Source organism: Hibiscus syriacus, unplaced genomic scaffold (genome assembly GCF_006381635.1).
Source record: "Hibiscus syriacus cultivar Baekdansim isolate YM2019G1 unplaced genomic scaffold, ASM638163v2 tig00110017_pilon, whole genome shotgun sequence".
Classification (NCBI taxonomy): Eukaryota; Viridiplantae; Streptophyta; class Magnoliopsida; order Malvales; family Malvaceae; genus Hibiscus; species Hibiscus syriacus.
Window position 1 is genome coordinate 904,443 of NW_024062565.1, and position 19,481 is coordinate 923,923.

At 32.7% G+C, this 19,481-nt stretch overlaps 2 protein-coding genes and 1 pseudogene across 2 annotated transcripts; all 3 read right to left on the reverse strand.

The window, feature by feature from the left end:
* Positions 1 to 471: 471 nt before the first annotated feature.
* Positions 472 to 3,179, reverse strand: LOC120212887 (annotated as a pseudogene).
* Positions 3,180 to 10,641: 7,462 nt separating this feature from the next.
* On the reverse strand, positions 10,642 to 13,687 carry LOC120212889 (altered inheritance of mitochondria protein 32-like). The gene is made up of 5 exons (XM_039211078.1): positions 13,414 to 13,687; positions 13,244 to 13,317; positions 11,533 to 11,838; positions 11,354 to 11,437; positions 10,642 to 11,081 (listed from the first exon to the last, which is right to left on the reverse strand). Exons 1-5 carry the CDS (start codon positions 13,645 to 13,647, stop codon positions 10,733 to 10,735), a joined length of 1,047 nt encoding a protein of 348 aa, XP_039067009.1. The 5' UTR covers positions 13,648 to 13,687; the 3' UTR covers positions 10,642 to 10,732.
* A 2,422-nt stretch (positions 13,688 to 16,109) lies between these two features.
* LOC120212891 (serine/threonine-protein kinase D6PK-like) lies at positions 16,110 to 19,162 on the reverse strand. The gene is made up of 2 exons (XM_039211081.1): positions 17,994 to 19,162; positions 16,110 to 17,067 (listed from the first exon to the last, which is right to left on the reverse strand). The coding sequence occupies exons 1-2, from the start codon at positions 18,821 to 18,823 to the stop codon at positions 16,191 to 16,193; spliced, it is 1,707 nt and encodes a 568-aa protein (XP_039067012.1). The 5' UTR covers positions 18,824 to 19,162; the 3' UTR covers positions 16,110 to 16,190.
* Between the last annotated feature and the right edge of the window lie 319 nt (positions 19,163 to 19,481).

Below are 19,481 nucleotides of genomic sequence, written 5' to 3' on the forward strand. Positions count from 1 at the left end.
TTAAAATATATACTTTCTTAAATTTAAGGAATTTTTTATTATATAAGTTAAATATTTATTATATCTTTATGGGATGTAATGTAATTTTGATTTGTTGTAAACCCTTATATTATTTATAAACTAAATATAATTTAAATAATAAAAATTTTAAAAAAAATTCATTATAGTTTCGAGAGAGAGAAATTATAATATTAAATCATAATTGATGTAATAAATTTTAACGACGAATACTAAAATGAAACAAAATCTATATTAAATATAAATTTTAAAAAATTAAAAATTTAAATACTAAAACGTACAGAAATTAAGCCAAATGGGATAAAAAAATCATGCAAATTGTAGAGAAAATAACAGGAGCAAAGGCATTTGGATGCACCTTATTTACATTGCTATTTTTTTCATCACAGCAACCCTTTGCATCCCCCACGTTAATGTAAAAGGTCAGTATGCAAAGTTGATAGACACATTAGATTCTGTCATATAACTCAACTAAACTAATCTGATTCGATTTCCGGTACCCTCGAGAGAAACGGAATTGTGTCATCGACGGATCAGTAACACTGTTTAAAGCAGAAGAAGAAACCTCCTGGCCCGTTCTCCTCGGGGGCCTTCGGGGTTTCCCTACATCATCTCTTGCAGCCATCAATGAACTCGTGCCGGGGGATTCCGGTGGCAATACGGCATTCTCCGAAGTTGTTCTCTTAGGAGGCATCACCAGCTCCGGTGGTGAAATGACTGAGATGTAGTGTAATAGCATCTCTATGATTTGGCTGAAATTCGGGCGAGCATTCGGATCCTCTTGCCAACTTGAAGTCACGATCAATGCCAAATCTCCGGGAAGGTCATCCGCACTGGGCCTAATGTTCTGAAACAACATAGTTAAACTTAGAATTCCATACTTGCAGTCGAAGAAACCATCGTATACGAGTTTATTCTTGTTGAAGATACATTTTTTACAGGTTTCAAGACGTATGCCGCCATGAGATTTCGAGCAACTGTATCGTGACCATACGAAATCAGTCGGACCGATAGCCTCACGATTCAAACGTGTAGACCAATCGAGATTGAACAGTGGTCATAGGTCATTTCTCATTCATGATATACTAGTATTTGGGTGTCTTTAGTGGTACAGAGAATCCTACAAAAATGGTAGGAGGATGGTTTTGCAGATTATCCGACATGTTCAGCGTCGGGTGAGCTTTTCAAAGGCAGGCTAATGAGCACGTACTCGAGAAATCATCACGACATTAAGTGGTACTACAAAACAAGGCTCCAATTCATTACCTTGAAAGCGGCTGCATACGCCGCTTGTAAATTCGACATGCCTTCGAACGGCAACTTGTTATGGATAAGTTCCCACAACACAATAGCAAAGCTGTAGGCATCCACCTTATGATTATAATGCTTTTCTCTCCTTGCCTTAACGTGACCGTGCTATAAAGCTGTTAACATAAGTGAACGAGTCAGCGTCTCAAACCCTAAAATGAAAATTGAAATCTGTAGGAAAAAAGATATCGGTTTGAGCTCCGGAATAATTCAGCACATTACCTCAGGAGCCATCCATCGGTACGTCCCATTTCAGCAGTCATCATTTCTGTTAATGACTCTTCTCTGGCTAACCCGAAATCCGCTAGTTTAACTGTTCTATGGTCTTCAGTCAAGATCAAGTTCTCTGCAAAAGGAGGGAATTTATCAGGATCAAAATCAATTTAACCAGACAATATTCCTTGGACAAGAAATAATTATAAAATAATTCGGCTCGGTTGGTCGTAGTTACACTGAAACTTGCTATACAGTATGAAACCATGTATCTGGCAAGTAGGAGCACAAAATTCGACCAAAAACAACTAGGATCATATTTATGCCGCTATAGGTTTAACCAAGCGAAACAATCCGAAGGTTAAGTCGTATTCAATTAAAGGACATATCATATGCCAAATAACCAGTGTACTAATCAATGTAGACTTTTGATCAGTGTCTTGATATTCAAGTCAAACAACAATAAACGGAGACGCTTTATTTTTACTTTGTTTGAACAATTATCCGTCTCGCCATGGAAGCAGGATCGGATCCAATGGAGGGTTGGCAGGGCCTAGGCCCCCTTAGCTCCTCAAAGCTCTCTTAATTCTAAGAATTGGCTAACGCAAAAATGGTAAAAGGTAGAAGCCTCATTTGACCTCCCAAAAATTTATAATTTGACTCCGTTTTATCCCCGGTACTATGTTTGCCCTGCCCGGAATCACATCCTCAGTTGCAGTTCAACAAACATGGAACAATGACACATTGGTACTGAATTCATTATGTCGGATAACAAGCTTCCTACCCGTCAAACAATCCGAAAGCAAAGAGATTAAATATCTTGCAGCATGGTCTCGATTAATTCCATAACAATTTGTCGAAATTGCAACTCAAATCGGATTTATAAGCACACCAAGATCGGTTAAAACCATACCAGGTTTCAGGTCCCGATGAATGATCCCGTGAGAGTGTAAGCATTCCATGCACGAGCTATATCAAGCGCAAACCCGATCGCCACACGCATGTCTAAGCACTTTGGCCGCATATTCAGAAGGAATTTACGCAATGTCCCGCCGAGTAGAAGCTCCGTCACAATCACCATCATAGGCTCCTTGCAAGCTCCAATAACTGCAACACAAAAAAAAAAAATCGAATCTAGAAACTTTCATGATTTGCAGATAATTCACAGACACTACTACAACAAAAAACATAACGAATTCGAGTATTCGACAACAGAAACCGATCGAATCGAAATTAATGAATCGAATAACCTTCACTAGATTTTTGTGTGAACTCTGGATAACATAGCAACTTCCTTGCAAACCTCCTTCTCTTCTTGCAATCTCTTCAGGAGTTTCCTCTTCTAACAACTTTAATGGCAACAATCTGGTTTTTATATCTAAAATGCATTCAAAATGGATTAAAACATTAAGCATCTGCACAAATTATCAATGAAAATCACACCCAAAACAGTTCAAAAAGTTACATTTTAGTCCAAAAGTAGTACTAAATTGAATTAATTATGACTTACTTTCCTTCATATACTTTAGCATGAGCACCTTCTCCAATCTTAGGACCAACAAAAAGCTGCTGAGGATCAATCAACCACTTAGAATCTGTACTCAAATCTTGAGCTGCAAAAACCCATTTCCAGATCCCATCTTTCACAAAACATGAATTCAAGAACACCATGAAAATCATACATTTTAAGAAATTTTTTAGGGTAAAAAAAAGTCTGGGTTTTTTTAAACTTATTTTTCCCAGTTTCAAAACAATAAACCCATCACCCAAAATCCCGGATTATAGATCCAAAAACCCATCAGAACTGCCTTTAATGGGGACCAACAAAATAATAATTTTTAAAGGAAAAAACAGATAAGTTCTGCAATGAAGCAACAAGCGAGCTCTGACACAAGGGGAAAATTAAAAAAATATATATGAAAGCTTTTTTTTTTGCATTGAAATTGAGCTTAGTAAGCAAAGAAATGAAAGAGTTTGTATTTATTTATAAAGGGAGAGGATGAAGAAGCATTAATGGGGAAGCGAGAGTTTGCAAGTGAAATATGGTAGATGGGATGTGGTTACTGCTTATTCAGATTCAGAAAGATAGTTGTTTTTCCACACGGTATTTTGTAATGGAAAATTCTTCATTTTATAACCAAGTTAGGGCGGATATTATAAGTATTTACTCCATCATTAATATTAAAAATATATGTTATCCGTTGTGTTTATATTTTAAAAATATATATATCTTAAGATAAAATTGAAAATTATTATAATGTTAAACAAATTAAACTTTTTAATATTTGAAGAGAAACTCCAATTCTTAATTTTTTTAATTCAATACCTTTATTTCAATCTTTGATCATTTTCGATCACTCATCCATCGTCGTTCACCCAATTATCTCGTCATCCTTGTTATCATCTCAACTCTGCTAAAATTCTCAACTCTCAAGTTTAAATCTCTAAAATCCCAAGTACTTAATTCCTAAACCCTACTCAATGATCATTGGTCGCTGATAGATCTTCGGGCAAAAACAACAACCGCGACTCCTCCACGTTCATTTGTGGCATCGGCGGTGATTGACCGACTAGGTTGGTGGCAGGCGGCAATAATAGAGGATTGAAATTAGGGATTCTAAAACATTTGGGTTTATTAAAAATTAAGGTTTTTAATAATAATATTTTAAAGTTCTTTAAAAAAAAATTTAAATACAACACTTATGAGATAACGAACCTTTTAATGTATATATATATATATTACGATTAAAGCATTAAAAATAACATTTACAAAAATTGCATTAAAAATTAGCAATAAAATCAACCTTGATATACTTATATTTTATTATGTTCTTCGGTGATTAATTAATTAATTTAATTAATTAAACATAAGATTGTTGACGTTCTTTTTTAATACTTCTCACCGACGTCTAGGCGTTTGACTCTGCCATGCAATGGCTAGCTGCCACGTCTTCTTTCGATTGTACTGTTTTCCTTTACTCTACCAGCTTTACCTTGTGATGACGTGTCATGCTTCCATTTGAGAGCGATTGCCGGTTTTTTTTATAACAAAAAAGTTATATTCCGGTAATTCTTCTTTTTATAACCAAGTTAGGGCGGAATATTATAAGTATTTACTCCATCATTAATATTAAAAATATAATTAATATTAAAAATATATGTTATCTGTTGTGTTTATATTTTAAAAATATATATATCTTAAGATAAAATTGAAAATTATTATAATGTTAAACAAATTAAAACTTTTTTAATATTTGAAGAGAAACTCCAAATTCTTAAATTTTTTTATTTCAATACCTTTATTTCAATCTTCGATCACGATCACTCATCCGTCGTCGTTCACCCAATAATCACTCGTCATCCTTGTCATCATCTCAAATCTGCCAAAATTCTCAACTCTCAAAATTTAAATCTCTAAAATCCCAAATACTTAATTCCTAAACTCTAATCAATGATCATTGGTCGCTGATAGATCTTCGGGCAAAAACAACAACCGCGACTCCTCCACGTTCATTTGTGGCATCGGCGGTGATTGACCGACTAGGTTGGTGGCAGGCGGCGATAATAAAGGATTGAAATTAGGGATTCTAAAACATTTGGGTTTATTAAAAAATTAAGGTTTTTTAATAATAATATTTTAAAGTTATTTTTAAATAATTTAAAAAAAATACAACACTTATGAGATAACGAACCTTTTAATATATATATATATATATTACGATTAAAGCATTTAAAATAATAACATTTACAAAAATTGCATTATAAAAATTAGCAATAAAATCAACCTTGATATACTTATATTTTATTATGTTATTCGGTGATTAATTAATTAATTTAATTAATTAAACATAAGATTGTTGACGTTCTTTTTTAATACTTCTCACCGACGTCTAGGCGTTTGACTCTGCCATGCAATGGCTAGCTGCCACGTCTTCTTTCGATTGTACTGTTTTCCTTTACTCTACCAGCTTTACCCTTGTTGATGACGTGTCATGCTTCCATTTGTTAGAGCGATTGCCGGTTTTATTTTATAACAAAAAGTTAATTGCACTGGATATTCCGAATTACGTCAGAATTTAAATTCGTAAACCATTTTAATTGATTTCATGTTGTGTGACTGTGGGATGGGCATTAGTCGGATTTCAGCGGCTTTCCCTTTATTTTAATTTGATATAAAAAAATATATTTTTTTTATTTAATTTTTTCGGGTTATATATTTTCATGTTAAATATAAACTGCCGAACATAATCTATAAAAAAACCTGACGCGATCCAAACAAGAACATGATTTTTTCAAAAATTAATCTGATAGGATTGAGTCAGATCAAAATATGTCGAGTTTGGTTATTGGGCCCATCCCTAGTTGTATGGATATTATTTTGATTTTGATTTAGTTTTATAATATTTTTATACTTTTAAAAGTTAGATTTGAGTTTAATTGGGATTTTAGAATTGGGTAAATTTATGATATAAATATCTTATTCAATTCAAAAATAATAGTATAATTGATCTCTATAAATTTATAAATATGTTACAATATCTTTATATCCATACTTGTTCAATTAAGTCTGTGTTTTATTTAATAAAATGATAATTATATATATATATATATATATATTTGTGTCGGATCATGTCAGGTATAAATTTTTATCTTAAAATTCATATCGTATTTCAAGTCAGATGAAAAAATTTCTAAACCTGTGTTGGATCATCTAGCTCAATTGGTAGAGCACAAGGTTCTTAACCTTGAGGTCGTGGGATTGAGTCTCACGGAGGGCATTTTATAATTCAGAGGTCTCTTACGGAAGCTACTCTCAACCTGATGTTGGGGTAGCCTACTATCTTACCTCCCCTTACTTCATATATATGAAAAAAAGGGACAGCCATTTTACATAAAAAAGGTAAAAGGATACTCGAATGTACCTAAAAAAATATTATTGTGGTCATTGTACTAATTTTTCTGCTCTCCAATTAAAAAAGAATCCAATATGACCCTTTATAATTCAAATCATATGATTGCAAAGTTAAACTAATCAATTAAAAAATTATAAATATTACAATTTAAATCAATTATATATATAACGGCATGATTTATTCATACTATGTAAAACTAATAAGTTTTATATTAATTTGTATCCATTAGGTTAAACTAATCGAATAATTCACTAAATATTTTTTTCTTAATATTTCTATAATTTATACTACGTAAATCACTATTTTTTTCGTAATATTTCTATAATTTTACCTTATTTTATTAGGTTAAACTAACGAATAATTCACTAAATATTTTTTTCATAATATTTTTTCTATAATTCACAAAGGGATTTAAAAAGCTTGTCGGTGGACTGCAAAAAAGTTTTGATGGAGCCCACCACAAATTATATAAAAGTGGATCCTAAATCAATTTGGATTGCACAAAGCAAAATAATAATAATAATAATAATATGTTAATCATGGATTCTTTTATATTATAAAAAGAGTATAATAATGAAATTTAATAAATTAATTTAAAGATTCATTAAAAATTTTAAAATACTAAAATTTACAAGTGATAAATTTTCGAACAAAAAAATATTTTAATGACAAGTAATTAAAAATGAAATATTCATGTTTAATGATATTATTGTTATTTTTAATTATTTATATTTGATTATTGATCGATTAATTCATATAGGATATTACATATATCTATTATGGAGACGATCTTTTTATTATATTTTAGGTATAATGCCAAAATTAGCTCACAACATTTATCAAAATGGCCAGTCTGCACTCTATTATGTTTTTTTTAAGTATTTTAGGATAAAAATACTCATAACATTTGACAGAATGATCACTTTGCCTCTTATTATTTTTATGGAGTATTTTAGCTGTCAACGTTTCATTTTAGGTTAAAAACTCATATTTTGTAACGGTAATCATGTTCTAACTAATGGTTTTCATATATGGTGGGAGTTTATGACCTAAAGTAAAACGTTAGGGACTAAAATACTTAACAAAAATGAATATGGGTTAAAATGACCATTTTATTCAACACTAAGAGCTATTTTTGATATTATGTCTATATTTTACTCCATTCACAAGGTTAGGATTTAAACTTATGATATTGTTTAAGAAATCTGATATCTCATCTTACTCGATCATCTAATTGAATTGTTTTTAGTAATAATAAAATAAAGAAAAGGAAAATATGGGTTTTTCTTGGTGAATTTGTTGGACCTTTTCATATAGTTTAAAGGCATAATATAATAAATAACTCTAACTCCCAAGGTTTATCAAAACGATAAATTTAGTTTCTATTATTTTTTTTGGATTATTTTAATCCTTAACATTTTACTTTGATGCAAAAGTTTTCTCTTTATATAAAAACAATTTGTTACCACATGATTAAGACTCCAAAATAAGAGTATTTTTAACCTAAAATGAATCATTGAGCGTTTAAAAATCTCAAAAAAATAACGAGGGTAAAAGTAATTGTTATGTCAAATGTCAGGGGTCTTTTTATCATAAAATGAAACGTTAAGGAACAAAATGTTTCATAAAAATATAATACGAGACAGGGACGGAGCTCCCTTAGGGCCCAAGGGGACCCCGACCATGTTAAAATTTATATATTCGATATAATTTTAGTTTAATAGTATTTTGGTTCATGTAAAAATAAATATTTAAATTTTAAAAATATAAAAATGTATTAAATATTTAATCAAGTAGGGGTCTAACTAAAGAATGATAAGTTTGTGTTCTCAAATTTTTGGTCTAATTATAATTTAAGTCATTGTAAGTTTAAATATTAAACAAATTAGAAGTTGTCTTTCGAGTTTTGAGATTTGAGTTTTTTCTTCTTTTTTAATTTAGGGTGAATACAATGTAATATACGTACAAAAACTTTCAACTTTTTGACAATGAACGCTCATACCCTACATACGTGCTTAAACTCGAGACCTCAAAGATAACAACAATCTATTAATCACTAAGGTCGCTTAGTTCATGCTGAATTTCGAGTTTAAATACCTAATAAGTCTTTATATTTTTCTTAAATAGCCTAATATTTCGGCCCCTCCTAATATTTAATTATGACTACGTCCCTGTGAGGCAAAATGACCATTTTGGGACGAATTTTTACATCATACTTAGTTTAAACAACAAATTCAAAGTCTATAAATGAGTTAAAATGATAAAGGTGTTTAATTATTTAGAAAGGGAAACCCATGAATTTTCATCTCATTTTTGAGAATGGGTGGGGCTTGCACCAAATCATGGGATTTTTTTGTTTTAATTTTAGTTTTATATAAATGTGAGGACCCATGTGATGTAAATGTTTGGAGGCATTACATTAAAGATAAGTAGGGTACCCCAAAGTTTGCTTCTTTCACCTTCCATTGCTTCTCACATGTTTCACCAAATTTTTATATAATAACCCCTTAAGAATGATAATGTGCAAACGATAATAATAATAACATGTAAATTTATGTACAAAAATCTAAAAGTAAAACCACAAGTAGAAGGAGACGAATTTCAGTATAATCAGAAGTAAATTATAAGATAATTATGCAAAAAACACGTCAAATCATAAAATCATATATATATATATATATATGGAGAATATATTCATTTACACTGGGTAAAACTAATAATAATCCTTAAAACTTTTACCACAAACCCTAAATTAAGGTCGTCTTTAGGCCATAATAGGGCACCCGTTCAGGGCTCATAAATTAAAAAAATAATGTATTTTTTTCTTTTTCATAATAAATTTTAAAAAATATAAAATAAAATAATAGGGTCCACACATTTATTAAGTTATCGATTGTCATTGTTGAATTTTTTATATTAATGTTAATAAAGTCTTCTACTTTCCTTAAAACTCTAATTTAATATTTTTCTTAAAATATAAAAGAATTCAATTGAATCTCTTTAATTTTAATCTTTCCAAATTCTTACCGGCAATTCACCAAACATCTTTCCCGAATGAAAAAAATTTATTAACATTATTTTTTTCTCTTCAAAACTCACTCTCACTTTTTAATTTCTCACAAACTCAGTCATAATTGTTTATCATCAATTCTGGTGTTTGAATCATATTGAAGATTGTTATTAAAATTCCATGTAAGATCATGTTTCCTAATTCTTTCTTTTGGTTTTTTATATATTCCCAAATTCTAGATAAGAATTTTATTTTATTTCCAAATGCTATGTATTGAGAAAAATGCGTTGAAAATCATTGATGTTGATACTATCATCAATGATTTTGTATTAAGAAATGCTAGAAGACAATGATTTTTTATAAGTATTTGTTTCCTTAAATAATTTTTGATATTGTAATGAATTATTATTTGTTTAATTTAATAAAAAAAATCTAATATAAATTTTCTATTACACATTTCTTAAATTTTATTTGAATTAGGGGCCCATTTTTTTTATTTTGCCCCGAGCCAAAAAAAATACTCATGATCAACCCTGCCCTAAATCCTAAACCCATAACTTAAAACCATACACTATACAAACTTAAATCTAAAACCCTAAATCATAAATCCAAACCCTAACAAGAAAAAATATTGTTTTAATATGAATTAAAGAAATAATTATTTATGAGTTATACAATTTGATTAAATTTAAGACATTTATTTATTTAAATCTAATGGCAGACTATAAATTGGTGTAAAACTTATTAATTTTATATAGTGTAAGTGGATCCTAATCCTATATATATAGTTTGTATGGACACATTCTCATTTTTTTCCCCATCAAACAGGTTGTAAAATAAACTTTTCATGCCAATCAAACAAAATTCGAGTCAGAAACTCTAATGATAATAATAAATTTGATATAACATAAAGTACTATAAATAATAATTCGAATCCTATTGAATTAAAAAAAATAAAAAATTACTCAGTGATTTGGTTTGATATATCTTAGTCTTAAATAAAAATTGGATGTTTGAATTTTGATATTATAAACACGAAAAAACCGGGTTTGAAGGATCGTCTTAATATAGAACTTTGCATATAGTGTAACAACACCTTAATCTGAACATATATCAACTGAAATACATCCCTGTACCTGCTATCTGTATGAATCTCCTAGAGGAGTTTGTGGATGGTAGGATTGTTTTATTAACTACCGCCTCGGCGACGAGAAAACGAGGGTATAGAACACACAAGCAAACAGTATAACGTTTGATTACAAGGATTCCTTCAGCCTGACCTTCTATAATAGCTATAAGCCATGGCAACGGTTGCAACAGCTCCGACCACAGCGGCTGCCGTAAGAATGTCACGCTGCTCCCATGATTCTATCCAGCTTGTCAGTTTGCACGTCCCGGTCTTTTCGGGCAAGTCTCTCGGTTCTTCACTTCTGTTTTTGTCACTTGGTTCTGCGCTAGCAGTCATGCAACAGGTGAATCCATTAGCACCCTGACAACAACCACCCGCATTTTCCGTTGTGTTCTGAGCAGTCGTTTCTTCGTGCTTCTCGTTTTTCTTCGCTTCGGTCCCATTCGGAAGCTTCGGTTCGCCTCCTTCGGTAGAAGCCCCCATTTGACCCCTGCAGATGTTGACATAGAAAGGAGTAACAGAAAGCTTAATAGGGAATATGCAATGCGTCACACAGTAGACATGGGGCTTCCTACTAGCAAAGCACAAAGTCAAAAAGGAAAATTTTCATGTGAGCAAGTTAAGACAATCAATGACAACAGCAGTAACGATAACCGATAAACTCTTCCGGCGAATACCGAATAGATTCCGATGCTCTGCATTTTAAGTACGTAGTGACAAATTCGACCAACTTGAGCACAGCATAGATCACAAAACACAAACCTCCAAAGGCGTTCTATTATTTCTCCCTTTGCAATTTGCTGCTCAAGTAACTCAGGTACATCATCAGGAGTAACATAGCCGTACCTGCAACCATATGAGGAAAAAGAACAGATAATCTGAAAATCCATTAGACGGCATAGGAGCATAATAACACGGTAATGCCGGTATTGCGGTATTACCAGTTTCCTGTAATCTTTCCCTCGGAATCAGGGCTGAAGATAATCAAGTTCCCAGCATACTTGTGCCCTCCAATGTGAGAGCAAGCACTTACAAACACCTGATCCTTCAGTCCTCGCAACTCAATCTCTTCGTTCAGCTTTTGAATTAGAGCCGGACCACAAACACCGCATCTCTTGTCACGGTTACCATGAGCACACACAAAGATATACGAACCGGAAAACGTCTCCTGCGCTCCAGAAGTCCATGCCTTGCCATTGACAAGCACATCCTCAACAAAGCCATCCACATCGGAGTCAGTCAAGCCCCTTCCATCAATATAATAAAAGAGCCTCAGCACAAAATCCCATCACTCCTAATCTTAGCATTCTCTCATCAATTTTCAAACAAAAGAAAAGAAATTGCAATCTCAACCCAACAAATAAAACGGACAGAAGGGTGATTAAAATCAAGGATGGGCCTATGGGCGTTCGGGTGCGGTCGTGCTCCTAGAAATTTCAAATTTCTACATAATTTAGTTATTTCTTTTGACTATTAAGTGTTATGAAATGGACACCGGACTATTCATTATGTTCTAAATTCGTTCTTTTTTGTTAAAAAATTGACCGTATTCTGAGCTGAACATTAACATACCGACTATCATATCTCAACCATTTCAGCTTAGACAACCTCTAATTTTTTAACGAAAAAAGATGAGTTTAAAACATAATAAATAATCAGGTGATCATTTTATAATTTTTAATAATCAAGGTACTTAATAAAGCAGTTTTCTATAATCGAGGAATCATTTATATACTTTACCCTTTATAATATAACTTCCTAAGTTCAAAATTCTGCATCTGATTACATTTAACTCCACAATCAGCCACTAAACCAAGTATTAATCATAACAAACATGAAATTTCCCGACTTAAGTTGGATGAATACATGAAAAATGTTTTCTCTTTCTTTTTCTTTTTATTAAATTGAAGTGATTAGAATAAATTAAAATGATTATAAGATTATGTTATTCTAAAATTTCTAAATTATTTGTGAATGACCGCGCTCAAACACCTCTCTATTTACAGACCTCAATATGTTTTAAACAAGTAATTCTATATGTGTGTGTATATATATATATATATATATAAAGCATATATTTAATGGACAGTCGACATATGAGGAAAAAAAATCAGATTTATACTTGATAAGTATGGTTGTAAATGATACGAGATAAATTATGAGGTATTCAAGATTAACTACTCGAATGGACTCAACTCCAGTCTAAGTTCGACTTGAGTTATTAACGAGTAGAAACGAGTTATTTAATATTTGACTTAAAAAGTTCGCAAACAACTCGAAAATATAATATATTATTTTTTTTAAAATAAAGTATTAATATTTTTAACATTTATGTGTTGATTTTTGAAAAAAAATATATTGCATGATTTTTATATAATTAAAGTTCAGGTTCGAGTTTGATTTTCAATCTAATTAAGTTCAATTTTTTTTTCATTTCAAACTTGAAAATCTCGCAGTTTTCAAGCCGAGTGAGTTTCATTCTACAGTTTTCAAATCGAGACTCAAGCTCGATTTGACTTACTTACAACCCTATCGATAAGTTACAAAATGCAAGGTTCAAATCCATTTTAGTTTGCATCAACAGATCATGTAAAATGAAATTTAACAAAATTGAGAGTGAAATTAGATCGAAGAAGAAAAAGGAAAGCTCACTTGTATTTGATCATTTCAGGGAAAATCAGCACATCGCCGTCAGATTCCGATCCGTCAATAACTGTCAACAATGTCTATATTGAAAAAGAAAAAGAAAAAAGAGCTACGATTAATTGAAAATTCGAAACCTCAAAAGCAAACGGCAGTTGACCGAAACGGCAAGAACTCACCTTGACGGGGATGTCGTTTTTGCGAGACTTTAGAGCGGAGGAGAGAAGATTAGGGAGGCCGTCCTCTTCGACACGGGAAGCCCAATCGGTATACGACTTGTGGCGGAGGAACAAGTGGCGGTCGTACGGATTGACGGTGCCGGCGAGGTTAACGGTGTACATCTCATCGCGCGTAAACCCGAAACTCGCCGCATCTTCGGCGGAAACAGTGGAGAGGTAGCTAGAATCCGCCATTGAAGAAGAAGAAGAAGGAGGAGGAGGAGAAACACGTAGGCGGCTGAAAGACACCCGCGGGGAAATAGTATGTATAGGAGCACCGAAAAATATCTATCGACGCCATGTTAGGTGGGACCCAATAATGAGGTCCCACGTAGGCAGCTCAGCGCGTGCTGCTGAAGCGAGCGTGGGGTTGTGAAAATTCTATTAGTTTCGTCACGTTTTTAAAATTTACTGACGTGGACGTTTTTGGTTGGACGTTCAGAATGTTCTTTCGTGACAGACCGTAACTTGGCCACGAAATGTTAATCATGGAGCAAAAGTGGTCAATTGTCCATTTAAGAGGGAAATCAACATTTTTAATTAATTTTTTGAAAGCTAAGTTACGTAAATTGGCAGATAATTTTTATATAAACTTTATATAACACTATTTTTTAATTTTTTATAATTTATACACTAATAATAAAATTTTAAAATTAATATAAAGGATAAAATATATCTCAAATCCCTTAATTATTAATCAGATTATAAATAAGTCATCTAATATTAAAAGTTAATTGCATTGTGTGTTCTTAAACTATGACCCTCATTTTAAATTAGTCCTTAAAATTTTAAATATTCTAAATTCATCCTCAAACTATAATTGTCATTCTAAATTGGTCTATGAAAATTCTAAATTCATCCCTAAACTATGACTCTCATTCTAAATTAGTCCAAAACTTTTGAACATTCCAATAATTTTTCCCTTAATCATTAAAAAGTTTGAAGATCAATATAAAATGAGGGCCACATTTTGAGGATGGATTCATAGCGTTTAAAATTTTATGAACTAATTTAGAAAGAGAGTCATAATTCAAGGATGAAATTAAAATGTTAAAAAAATTTAGGAACTAATTTAAAATAAAGATCATAGTTTGAGGGCGTATAGTAAAATTAACTCGTACAATAATAATAATGTCTTCAAAACTTATATATTTTATTAATTGAAATCTTATTTCAAAATAATTCAATAAATTTAATCACTAACATTTAAAATTTATATCAATTTAATCATCGTTCTTATCTCAAATTGTTTGTTTTTTTACTGTTCATCATCATTTCTTCACCCTCTCTACTTTTCTACCAACATTTCATCTATGCTCGTACCTCGTTCGCCTTCCCCCTCCTCTCGTCGTCGTCATCTTTTTTTCATCTCCCTCTTTATTTCTTTATCGTCATCGTCGTCGTCTTCATATTCTCCCTTCTCACCCTCATCCTCTCCATTCGCTATCACAACCACTAATCACTTCGCTTATTTTCAATATATCATTCGGATTCAAACTCTTTTTATATATTTTTTAACATTTTTAAATGAATATACAAGTAACTGAGAGTAGAATTAGTATTATATTAAGCCTGTTAGGCCATCTCCATCCCTCATCTCTACTCTACAATATATATATCTCTACTTGAAAGATGAAATAGTAATTCATCTTCAGCACTATCTCTACATTACCACTAACTCTACTTTATTCATAATATTTAACTATTATAATATTGATTTTACAAATATAAAATAAAACATATATATTTCTAATAAATATCAAGATAAAAAGCATAAATAAAACATTAATAAAAAACATTACGAAAATACAAATAAATAAGAAAATTACAATTCATAATAATAATGCGAAAAACATAAGTTACATAATTATATATTTTAATTCTCCGAATTAAAATATTCATTCTACAAATGTTTAATTAATGCATTTCGTAGATAAAAATTATAAAAAACAAAAAAAATTGTAGTACAGCTACAGTAGCACACCAAATGTAGCGTAAATTGCATATCCACTCCAAAGTGGAGATGGTAAGTGGTGCAGCGCTAGAGTCTCCAAAGTAGAGATTGAACTCCACTCCAACGCAGCTCTTAGATTTATCTTTTATTTTTAACAGAAGAGTAATTTTATGAGTAAACTACACATTTAACACCTAAATTATCAACTTCGTTTTTTTTTAATATTTAAACTTTTAAAATTTTTAAAATCATACCTAAATTTTAATTTTTGTTTCATTTTAGTATCCACCGTTAATAACTTTGGTTTTTATTTCATTTTAGTAGCACATTCAAAATTTAACATTAAATTTTGAAAAAAAAATTGAAAGCTTATATATTAAAATGGACCAAAACTAGTAGTTTAGATACTGAACACGTTAAGTTTTTAATGGCATGGTACTAAAATGAAATGAAAACTAAACGTTAGGCATGATTTTGATGAAAAAAATAAAAGTTTAGGTAATAAAACAGATCAAAACTAATAATTTAAGTACTAAATGCGTTACCCAAATTTTAATTAAATGAAACATAAGAAACTTCCAAGTGCAATAAATCTTTTAAACCACAAAAGATTCGTCGAATCTATTCATTTGCAGTTCTTAGTGCTGTTCATGGAGCTTCAAGTTCAAAGATAAGTTTACAACATGTGCCACCAATGGAACTAAGCTTTCATTGCATGAATGAAACCTTTAAGAGTACCATTGGAGAACCATAAAAACCGAGAAATGAAACATTATCACAATGATCAAAAGAAATCGATCTCTAAATAGTTACCTGAAGGCTTCACGTCTAAACCGGGAACCTTATTGTTCGTCGGTACCTTCGGGACGTCGGTTCGGGTGGCTGAAAAGTCCATCATTGCTTGCTTAGGCACTTCAGGTGGATTCGCGCAACGAATGAGTGCCCAGTTTACGCTCTGAAAGAACGGGTGTTGCTTAATTTCAGTTGCACCGCGTCTATATGCGAGCCGATGCTGCGGTTCCTTTACGAGTAAACCTCGGATCAAGTCCCTAGCAGCAAAGCTAACGTTAGGATACTCTGGAAATCTCAATGGCTGGCCAACAACATTGAAGAGCGTTGCTCGGTTCCCAGACCCCTTAAATGGCGTTTTACCAAACAAGAGTTCATATAAAAAGATCCCGAATGTCCACCAATCTACAGCACTTCCATGACCTTCGCCTTTAATAATCTCAGGTGCCAAGTACTCATGAGTGCCGACGAACGACATCGATCGAGCATTGGTAGGCTCTGCAATGAGCTCAGGGAGAGGACTCACTTGATGGTTTGTCTCATTCTTTACTTTGCTCTTCTTGTCTTTCTTTGCCTTGCTCGAAAAAAACCGGGGTCCAAAACATGCAGGTTGGATGCAATCCGGCTGCATTACACAAGTTGGTTCAATGCATGCAGGCTGAGCACAGTAGGCTGAATTCTTCGATTCCTGGTTCGAGTTCGAAGATTTGACGAGAGTCGGGGAGACGGCACATCGAAGAGAGAGGTCGAAATCCGAGAGCATTATGTGACCGTCTTCTCTAACCAAAACATTCTCAGGCTTAAGGTCTCTGTAAATAATCCCAAGCATGTGAAGATACTCCAAAGCAAGGAGAACCTCTGCCACATAAAATCTGCAGAGAAACATGAAACATAAATGCAGATTACATATCAGTTAGTAGTAAACTACTTGGCTTTTTAATCTTCTTTCACTGCGATACATCGATAATGAGTTTCATTTATCGTCTGATATGTCGAAGAACACAAGTTATTTTGAACTGCAAGACATCGACCGGAAATCCGCAAATGACACAGAGAAGACCTTGTTGACAACATGAGTGAGGAGGGATATAAATGTTCAATAATCAATATCTAAGAACTTGAACAACTATCAAAAGGGGTGTTTACACATAGGATTCCAAACGCACATCCCTATAAGGATCTTCCAAATTCAATACATACTCGTATCCGATACACGCACTAAAACCCTAATTCAATTCGAGATATTTTTTCCCATCAGAAGTCATCAACAACCTCTCAAATCAGTTGCAGTGTGCAAACAAGACTCTTAAAATTACAGACAGGCAAGGACAACCTGCAGGTGCAAAATCGAAAGATTTGACCATCAGATCTATTTAACCTGTCAGCTTATGAATAGCTATAATGACTCTATATCTATCTTCATTAGTCAGAAACATTATAAATCCTCCTCAATTATGGGAGAGGAGAGACTTCTTTTTCCTTTTCCTCCTTCCCCATTCAATGTTTCCTTCCATAAAGAAACACCGACAGACTTACCAACCACGATTCTCCACCAAAGGCTGAATCGTCAACGGGCGACGAGACAAGCTTATTCCCATAAACACGTTGTCATATCCAGACATGAGAATAGGTTTAAGATTCTATAAGGAGCTTCCAAATTCGATACATACTTGTATTCGATACACACTCGAATTAGATTAACATGAAATGGATCACCTTTAAATGCATACAACATTTAAATTAGAAATCCAACATGGAAACTTGGGAAATAAAGGATAAGAAGAGAACAATGGCAAACCTTGCAGCTTGTTCTGAGAAGTACTTTCCAGGTTGTCTTTGCCTGAGAGCATGCAAGTCACCACCAGGGCAAAACTCCATGACCAAGCAAGAAAGCTTCTCAGTCTCAAAGTGAGTATACAAAGTTGGCAAAAATGGATGATCCAATGACTGAAGAATCTCCCTCTCAGTCTGAGCTCTAAGAAGCTTCTTCCTACTTGCCAAAAGTGCTTTATCCATAACTTTCATGGCGAAATAAGTCCTGGTTCCAGTCAATTCAGAGAGATAAACACTACCAATATCCCCACATCCCAATCTCCTCAACACCCTAAAGTGCTTAAAGTCCAAATCCCCTTTCCTTGATCTCACAGCTTGGATTGCTTCCCATCTGATATCATTGGCCTTGTGTGGCTTGTAAACGGCACTGCTTAAACAGCTTGAACTGCTCTCTTCACTGAAATCACTCCCGGTGCTCCCTCTGTAAACGCTTGTTTTCCGACTCACTTCACCGCTGCAGCTCCCGCTCTCACTGAGTTCAGTGTTGGTGAAACTCGGTTTGCCATTGGAGATGTTGGTCGAAGGGCTTTGACAAAAGCTTGATTCTGATTTAGACACGGTATCATCTTTGGTTTCCATTGTCAAGTTCATCTGGTTAGCAGCAACAAGAACCTCGTTGTTCTTCACCATTGGCTCATTATTCTTCTGCACTTGTGAAGAATGCTTTTGGTACCCTATGGAACCATTCGGGTGTCGGATGATCCGAACGCCATTGTTGAGATCGGCTAAATGGGACGTTGAAGGACCTGGTTTTTGATTCTTTGACGAAGGATTCCTATTCACTAGTGATTCCATTGAGGAATTTCAACAAACACCAAGCGAACCCAAAGCTTTGAATCATAAAACAGCAAAAACTTTCATGAAAACCCAGGAAAAGAAGAAAAAGAGGTGTTTTTTTAAAGAGGAAAGTGAAACAGCTTTGGGGTTTGCCTTGTTAATGTGTTTAAGCTATGGCAGATCCGATCCAAACAAGGAAGATGAAAGAAAAAGAAGAGAAAAATGATGCTAATAAATTTAGCTTCTTTTTTTTTTTTAGTTTTTCATTGTTTAATAATGGAATTAAACAAGAAACAACATAGCCAACATAACAAGCAAAGCTTTAAAGCTGTCTCTATCTTTGGATTGTTCCTTGTTGCCACCTAAGAAACTATCAACCAAAATAAAATAATAAATGAATGGTAAATTACGAGTTCCATACTTAAACTATCAGTTTTAGTCTGTTTTAGTATTAAACTTTTAATTTTTTTTTTAAAACTATACCTAAATTTTAGTTTTGTTTCATTTTAGTATCATGCTGTTAAAAACTTTAGTTTTTGTCTCATTTTAGTACTCCATTCAAAATTTAACGTTAAATTTTTTTAAAAAAGTGAAAGTCTAAGTTGTAGAACGGACCAAGTTTGATAGTTTAGGTACTAAATACATTAATTTTTAATGACCGGCACTAAAATGAAAA